This window comes from Aethalodelphis obliquidens, unplaced genomic scaffold, assembly GCF_003676395.1.
Source record: "Aethalodelphis obliquidens isolate GAN/ISIS:26980383/991018 unplaced genomic scaffold, ASM367639v1 scaffold151, whole genome shotgun sequence".
In the NCBI taxonomy this organism is placed as follows: Eukaryota; Metazoa; Chordata; class Mammalia; order Artiodactyla; family Delphinidae; genus Aethalodelphis; species Aethalodelphis obliquidens.
Genome location: NW_020838095.1, coordinates 177,239 through 185,534, shown reverse-complemented (window position 1 = coordinate 185,534; position 8,296 = coordinate 177,239). Strand labels below are relative to the sequence as shown.

The 8,296-nt window shown below is 44.6% G+C and overlaps 1 protein-coding gene across 6 annotated transcripts; it reads left to right on the top strand.

Moving 5' to 3' along the window:
* The first annotated feature begins 816 nt into the window (after nucleotides 1-816).
* Nucleotides 817-5,699, top strand: ARMCX3 (armadillo repeat containing X-linked 3). 6 transcript variants are annotated; one of them, XM_027099929.1, is made up of 5 exons: nucleotides 817-1,062; nucleotides 1,588-1,667; nucleotides 1,977-2,037; nucleotides 2,313-2,383; nucleotides 2,650-5,699. In XM_027099929.1, the coding sequence occupies exon 5, from the start codon at nucleotides 2,799-2,801 to the stop codon at nucleotides 3,936-3,938; it is 1,140 nt and encodes a 379-aa protein (XP_026955730.1). In that variant the 5' UTR covers nucleotides 817-1,062; nucleotides 1,588-1,667; nucleotides 1,977-2,037; nucleotides 2,313-2,383; nucleotides 2,650-2,798; the 3' UTR covers nucleotides 3,939-5,699. The 6 variants fall into 6 exon arrangements, with proteins under 6 accessions (XP_026955730.1, XP_026955733.1, XP_026955735.1 ...); XM_027099932.1 differs by having other exon boundaries at nucleotides 1,940-2,037; XM_027099930.1 differs by lacking the exon at nucleotides 817-1,062 and adding an exon at nucleotides 1,082-1,216.
* Nucleotides 5,700-8,296: the final 2,597 nt, after the last annotated feature.

Genomic DNA, 8,296 nt, shown 5'->3' with positions numbered 1-8,296 from the left:
TTGTCTTGGTCTCAGTGTTCCTCTAACACCTATTTCATTTAAAGATGATACTATTTGTATATTTTGTAATGTTCTTTGTCTGCCACTCACTTTGTCAGTGTGCGTGCCCCTCTATCCGACAGACATCCACAACATAGTTGTGATTTCTACTCAACCTTTTCTGTGTCAGTGGCTTCTGAGGTCTCCATGCCTCTTCCCTGCTAACTGATGGGAGTAAAAGTCTACTGTTTAGAAGACTGGCCTAGTCAGAAGATTTATGTATCCTCAGACACACTGATGAGCTCATTCAGGATTGTGTTATGTGCTAGGCCCCAGAAGACATTAAGATTGCTTTGAGTGAAGTGTGTAACACTCCCTGCAAGTGAGAAAATGTGGGACTTTTGGAGGCCATCACCCAACATCACTCTCCAACTCCCACTCTTTTTTTCTTTCTCAAATGAAAATAGCTTTACAGCAATTCTTTTCTCATAAAAAGAATGTAGGCTGGGGGTGGGAGAGGGCAGAACTGAAAGAACAAAAAAGCATTAAGAAAGAAAAAACCACACTCACTCCAGGTCTCCTTTTCTGATGGCTTTTTCTTTTCAGATCTGGGACTAGATTTCAGAGGAAACGGTAGACATTTGTAGCTGGAAGGTGGGGAGGTGGAAGGAGAGGTTGCTGCCCCAGGAGCCTAGGGAAGGAAGAGGCAATTTTTCAAAAAGTACAAGTGGCCAGTAACCCCAGGGGAAGATGCTGTCCCTTTCTGGTAATCAGAGGAAGGCAAACACAACTACAGGGAGATGGGATTAGCAAAGAAGAAAGAGTAACAAGGCCTGATATGGGGGAGGGAATGGAGGGGGGCGGGCCCTCTTCTGCCGCACTGCTGGTGGGAGGGGAAATTGGGGACCCGAGTTGGTGGATGACGTAGCTCTCACGTGACCAAGAGCTGACGTGTGCAGAAGTCCTTCTTGTTCTGGTCGTTGTTCCCGTCTGAGTACCAGCTCCCCATTGCCCTGAGGGCGAGCGGGTCTGCAGCAGAGGCAAGAAGGAGGAGGAGAAGGAAATTGTCCCGGATCCCTGCAGGTCAGTGCCTGGGAGATTCCAGAAGGTGGGGGTGGCCGAGGGCGCAGGGCGGAGACCGTCGCGAGTCCTGGGGCGCCTCCATCGTCTCTCCCACTCGCCGCCGGCTTTCCAAGACATCTGTCCCGCCCGCAGCCCATTTCGTTGCTGCGAAATGGTGAGCAGCGGGGTGTTTGGGGAGGAGCTCAGAGATTGGGAGGTGGGAATCTGGTGGAACCGAGGCCATAATCTGGAAAGGGAGCTGCGGCCTGGGTGTTTGCCCCCAGTACTCCAGGACAGTGCCGGCGGGGAAAGGCTGGACATGGGGAGGCGGGGGTGCAACGTGATGTGTCAGCAGAACCCCGAGAAGGGTTATAGGGGTGGGAAACCTTTGACAACCAGGCCTCCGAATTAGGAAAGAGTTTTCTGTTCTGGGGACCGGTCCGTCCACCAAGCACTCGGTAGCGGCTGTTTCCAGTTTTTCTGTGACTGTGTCTTCCTGACCATGGCTCTGTGTTTTGTGGGTCCGAGCCTCTCCCGGGTTGCCAGTCTTTCCGTAGGTTGCGGCACTACGCCAGGCTAGAGAAGAGGAAGGAAATTAACCCCGATCGGTGAAGGTCGATTTGAGGGTAAGACCAAATGGGGACCCTAACCGGGGCGGTGGTGGGGGTGGGGAGAAACCAGAGATGGCAATAATCTAGGTTGGGTTTGAGTCTGAGTGTGTTTCTTGCACTCCCGGGACTGTGGCGAAATGGCGTGCGATGTGTGTGTGTGTGTGTGTATGTGTGTGTGCGCGTGTGTGTGCGAGCGCGCGCGCGTGTGTCGCGGGGGGTGGGGTGGGGGAGAATGACAGAAGGGAAACCTATCAGATAGTTTGTTCATAATCCTCTTCTCTCAACAGCATTTAGTCCCCATGTTTTCGATCTGTCATCCTGCAGGTCTGCTGTAGCAGGTGGCACCACTTGAAAAGAGGGAGGAAGTTTCCTCAGATCAGTAGAGGTCGGTGTGGGCGTGGGGGCTGCTTGGAATGGGGGAGGGGTTGGAAATCGCCCGCGGTTGGACAGGCTCACCCAATCCTACCTTATTTCCCTAACATCCCTCCCATTTCAGGCTAGGGAAGGGGCAGGCACATGCATGTTTTGGATGGCATAGAGAGGTTTTGTTTTGTTTTGTTTTTTTAAATCTGACAACCTAGATAGGTGAATCAGGAAAGCAAGGAATGAACAGTCAATCCATCAAGGCTTCAGTTCTCACTGGCTCTGGTCTCTCTGCAGATTGCAAGGGTTGTTGGGCGTGGCACACCTCCAGGGGAGGGAAGAAGGGGCAAACTGCCTGTCTGAAGGAGGTTAGTGCAAGGTGCCACTCCCTGGGAACACCCGAGGTTGGGGTGGCTGAGGGCCCAGCGGACTATGGGCTCCGTTGCCTTTATCTAGGCTTGGGGAGGGGGTGGACTGCGGAGGGTAGGGGGAGAGTGAAATGAGGAAAGAATTTGTTAACAATCTACATTTCCTGCCAAGAACTCATTTACTTATCCCTCTGTGCAACTCTCTGCATGGGACAACACAAGGAGAAGAGAAACTCAAACCCCTTTTCCTTCCTCCACCCCCTAAGGTCCGCCTCCAGAATCAGCTGTTGTGGCCTTGAAGAGGCTGAAGACAATCATCCTCCGAAGGCCTGCACCCAGGCCAGGCCCATAGCCCTCCTCCCCCAGCCTGTGACTACTGTGTTCCTTGGTCCCTGATATCGTCAGGGACGATTGCATGGGCTACGCCAGGAAAGTAGGCTGGGTGACCGCAGGACTGGTGATTGGGGCTGGCGCCTGCTATTGCATTTATAGACTGACCAGGGGAAGAAAACAGAACAAGGAGAAAATGGCTGAGGGCGGGTCTGGCGACATGGATGATGTTGGGGACTGTCCTGGGGCCAGGTACAATGACTGGTCTGATGATGATGATGACAACAGTGAGAACAAAGGTATAGTATGGTACCCACCTTGGGCCCGGATTGGGACTGAGGCTGGGACCAGAGCTAGGGCCAGGGCAAGGGCCAGGGCTACCCGGGCTCGTCGGGCCGTGCAGAAAAGGGCTTCCCCCAATTCAGATGATACTATTTTGTCCCCTCAAGAGTTGCAAAAAGTTCTTTGCTTGGTTGAGATGTCTGAAAAGCCTTATATTCTCGAAGCAGCTTTAATTGCCCTGGGTAACAATGCTGCTTACGCATTTAACAGAGATATTATTCGTGATCTGGGTGGTCTCCCGATTGTTGCAAAGATTCTCAATACTCGGGATCCCATAGTTAAGGAAAAGGCTTTAATTGTCCTAAATAACTTGAGTGTGAATGCTGAAAATCAGCGCAGGCTTAAGATATACATGAATCAAGTGTGTGATGACACAATCACTTCTCGCTTGAACTCATCTGTGCAGCTGGCGGGACTAAGATTGCTTACGAACATGACTGTTACTAATGAGTATCAGCACATGCTTGCTAATTCCATTTCAGACTTTTTTCGTTTATTTTCAGCAGGAAATGAAGAAACCAAATTTCAGGTTTTGAAACTCCTTTTGAATTTGGCTGAAAATCCAGCCATGACTAGAGAACTGCTCAGGGCCCAAGTACCATCTTCACTGGGTTCCCTCTTTAATAAGAAGGAGAACAAAGAGGTGATTCTTAAACTTCTGGTCATATTTGAGAACATAAATGACAATTTTAAATGGGAGGAAAATGAACCTACTCAGAATCAATTCAGCGAAGTTTCACTTTTTTTCTTTTTAAAAGAATTTCAAGTGTGTGCTGATAAGATTCTGGGGATAGAAAGCCATCATGATTTTTTGGTGAAAGTAAAAGTTGGAAAATTCATGGCCAAACTGGCTGAGCATATGTTCCCAAAGAGCCAGGAATAACTTCTTGATTTTGTAGTTTAGAAGCAACACACATTGTAAACTACTCCTTTTCTCCACCTTGTTTATATGGTAAAGGAATCCTTTCAGCTGCCAATTTTGAGTAATGAATATCATATTGTATCATCAACGCTGATATTTATCTGAGTTGGTCTTCAGGTCTAAGCTGGATGAATGAATATCACTACCTGTTCTGAAAACAAGTTTGTTGCTTTTTATCTCACTGCCTAGATTGAAATATTTTTACTATTTCTTCTGCACAAGTGACAGTGAACCAATTCGTCATAAATAAGCTCTCTCCTGTCATGGGCATTGACTTAATTTGTATATCATCAATAAAGTTGTGTGCTAATGCTGGAAAAAAAAGAAAGAAGAAAAAGAAACCATCCTTGTCTTTTGGTTTATAATCTAGTTGGAGAGATAAGAAACATACAAACAAAAAGATAACAATATCTCAAGCATATATTCATCGTCAAATATGTGCGTTCAGAGCACAGAGGAAGCAAAGGTTTCTGTGGGATACAATAGTCAGCTACAGATTTATGGAGGAAGTGGCCATTTAAAATGAGTCCTCTATGGGATAGGTAGTTAGGGCATTCCGTATGATGGGAGTGACGGGGGACTGGTGTGAGAAAGGCATGGAGGTAGGAAGTCTTCCTATGACAGTAAGGGGGAGACTAGTCTGCTTAGAGTGGAGAGTGTAAGGATGGGAAGTAAATAAATTTGGAAAACTGGCTGAAGCCAGTTTGTGGAGAACTGTTTGAATATTATCCCACTGAACACTGAGAGCCAGTAAATAATTTTGACTAGAAAGAATAATTGGAATTCATATAAAAGTTCCTCTCTCACCCACTGTGCAGTGTGCTTGAGGGTGTGGCAAAATGGATCCTTTCAAACCCTGGTGGTAGGAATGAGCTTACACTGGCTCAAGGTTTGTGGAGGGCCATTTTGTAATACATATCATAAGCCTTAAAATATGTAAACCCTTTGTCCCAAAGAAATAATTGATTCATTGGCCAAAAACTGTATGTACAAGGCTGTTCATCCCAGCAATGTGCAAAATAGTAAAAACTGGAACCAACTTAAACAATTTAGCACACTGGATTGGTTAAATAAATTAAAGAATATTCACACGGTATAAGATAAATATGTCACTTGCAATCCATATTGCCAGGGAACGATATTCATCATGCATTGTTAAGTGAGAAAGGTAAGTTAGATAGCAGTATTCATAGTATGATTCCACTTTTTTGAGAATATAAGACGTTTAAGTAGACACTAAAAACTCTGGAATTACAGACACCCAAATAGTAACAGTGGTTATCTTTGGGTGGAAGGATAGAGTAATCTTTACCTTTTTACTTTTTATTCATCTATGTGTTCTTATTTATCTAAAACAAATACTGATTTTTTCAAAAATTTTTGAAAAAGAAGTGTTGGGAATGGAGCAGGTGATTGGAGCATGTACTGAGTGGAAAAAATATTTAGATTAAACATGAGATGGGTTGAAGTTTTCTCTCTGAAATAATAGATGAGTGCTGAAGATGGGGCTCGTTGTGAGGATTAAATGAAGTAATACATGGGAAATACTTAGAATGTTCTGGCACATAGCAGTTAATTAAGAAAAGTGAGCACGCTTAATTCCCTGGAATTCAAGGTTGATAGCTTTTTTGGTTGACCTTTGTTTCGCTGGGGGCATTCTTCCACATGTCAGCATCATTTAATAAATAATAACAACAATAAAGTTTAGCACTTATTAAGTGACCACTGTGTAGAGTGATGTCATTCCTGCAAGGCAACTGTTACAATAATTTCTCAAAGAAATAGGGTTTTCTTATTTCTAAGGACACAAAGTGTTTCATCAGACATGATCTCACCCGCCCTCACAACATATTCCTAGTCAGTTTGGAGATCTTATCCTGCTTTATACATGAGGCCAAGAAAGGGTAAAATGTCTGTTCAGTTATGATCTGGTTTTAGCCTCAGGCTTCCATATACTTACTCTAATGTTGCCTATAGTCGACAAAAGGACCAAGGACTGGTTAGCTTAAAGTTGTTGGGTATGGTGACCCTACTGAATCATGAACACGTGGGGGCTAATTTGACATCATTTTTAAGGATGGGATGAGGGTAAAGGGAACTAACTTTTTTCTTGCTCTATTATTAGGCAGGAGAAAAGGATTTGGGAGGGGAAGCCTAATCCATTTAAAATAAATTGAGTTTGAGGTAACTGTGTGACATCCAGATGGATACACCCTATTGTCACTTGAATGTATTGATCTGGCGCTCAGAGAAGACTAGGCTATAGATACAGATTTGGGGGCCACTGGAGGATGAATGATAATTGAGGACATTGGAGTGGATGTGATCCCCAGAGAGAAGGTGCAGAGAGTAAGAGTGGAGGGCTGCAGAAAGAACTGGGTAAGGGACTGTGGCAGCTGGGGAGAGAAGCATAGAATTGCAACTGTGGATACCCTTCCAGACACTTGTACTATCCATATACCTATATATTCTATACATCAAATTGGATGATACTGTAGATGAATTTTCAGAGCCTGATTTAAATTTTTTCTATTTTTCTACTAAAAATTATTCATTGGAGATACTTAAGAAAATAGAGACAACAAGAACAAACTTGTCCCCTGACCCGGATCTGTATCTTGAACATCTAAAAAATATTCAGATCAAGCCATGTTGAACTTGGGGTGCTGAGTGACTTTTCTACATGGGGTGAAAAATGAGGTCAACTTGCGTAATAAAAAGCCACTGTGCAGCAGGGGCACAGGTCTGACCAGTGTCCATCTGCTCCTGCAGGTCTCTTTTCTCATCCCTTCCCATTCTTCTTCCCTCTCCCTCCCTTGCACTTGTCTTGTTTATTTCCTCCTTCTGAGAGACCATTGGCAGTAGTCTCTGTGCTTCTGTGTCTTTTGTGGATGACCATTTAATCCCCATGACACCAGGTCATGCACCGGTGGGCATTTGATACAGAATAATATTTGTCATTGCTGTGGTAATACGGTGACCTGGGTGTGGCTGGATGCCAAGATTTTTTGGACCTTTGTTGAACAGAGACTGAGAAGACACCAGTCTTAACGTGGCACAGCCCTATGTGCACTGCATGCAATTTTGATGTCCCACACCTGGTATTGTTTGGCACAGAATCACCCAGACTTTGGTAAGTGCTGTGTGAGACAGATATGTGACTGCCTGGTCCAGGGAGGCCACAGGGCCGGCCCAGCCACACGCAGATGTCCTCATGCTTTCACATCGGAGGCTGCCACTCTCAAACATTTTGGGAAGGGCACAGTTCTGTGATTGTGGCAGCTCATCGGGGCAGGGAGGGGGCAGTGTCCTCTCTTTAGAGAGGATGGCAACTTCTGGGTAACTGAGGAAATTAGAAACTCAGAGGATATTTTGCTATTTTGGTTTTTCTCTCATCTAATTGTTTTAGGAATTTAAGTGGGTCTATCCCAGTCAAATGTGTTCAAAGGGAATTTTACAAAGATGGAGTATAGTTCTCTTATAAATTGTCACCCAAAGCGTAATATTTCAAGGCTCAGGAAACTGGTTTTCTATTTTTAAATTCATATTTTACTTGCCTTGTTTCAAAAGGGATTCTAAGTGTAGGTTTAGCAAATTGATGTGGTTCAGGCAAATTTTGTGTTTATGCCTCTGTTTGGTTAATTTCTCTGCTAAATTCCCTTGAGAATGGTTTTTTTGAAGAGTGATTATGACTATTTTCAATGCTATCTTTTTACATTCATTTTACATCACATCCCAGGTTGAACGTTTTATTCTGATTTCTCTGTTTAAACTGTGGCTCTTCCTTGCCTTTAAATCAGAACTATCGTGCTGCCATCTCGGGGTGCCGAAGACTAGGGTAATGACCCCTGGTTTGCTCTGCCCTAAGGTGTGGTGTCAAGCAGGTCAACACATATTTACTTTCAGAGATGTGTATCTCCATGCTTTCCCCTCTCCATTGGGTCCCTCTCAGGCCTTGTGTTAAGGGCTTGGGCAATGTTAGGTTTGGGGGTAAGCCTGAGTGGAGGGAGAAGGTAGGGGGTGAGAAAGAAGCCTTATTGGATGGGTAATTTTATCCTAACAGGTTCATGCCAATGGAATTCAATCCAGCACTGGCAGTGGGCTAAGTGTAACTTTTTGGCCCTGTTGACCATTTACATTTTAAAAAGTGAAAGAGTAAGTGTAATACAGGCATCTTTGTTTGGGCATTAGAGCCTTCTGTTTATTGAGCATTTTTCTAAGTTTGCACATGGACATAACATGTTATTAAATGGGGTGGAATTTCTTTTTGAAAATAAAATAACAGAATGACAGTCTATGTTACTATAAGAAATGTAATT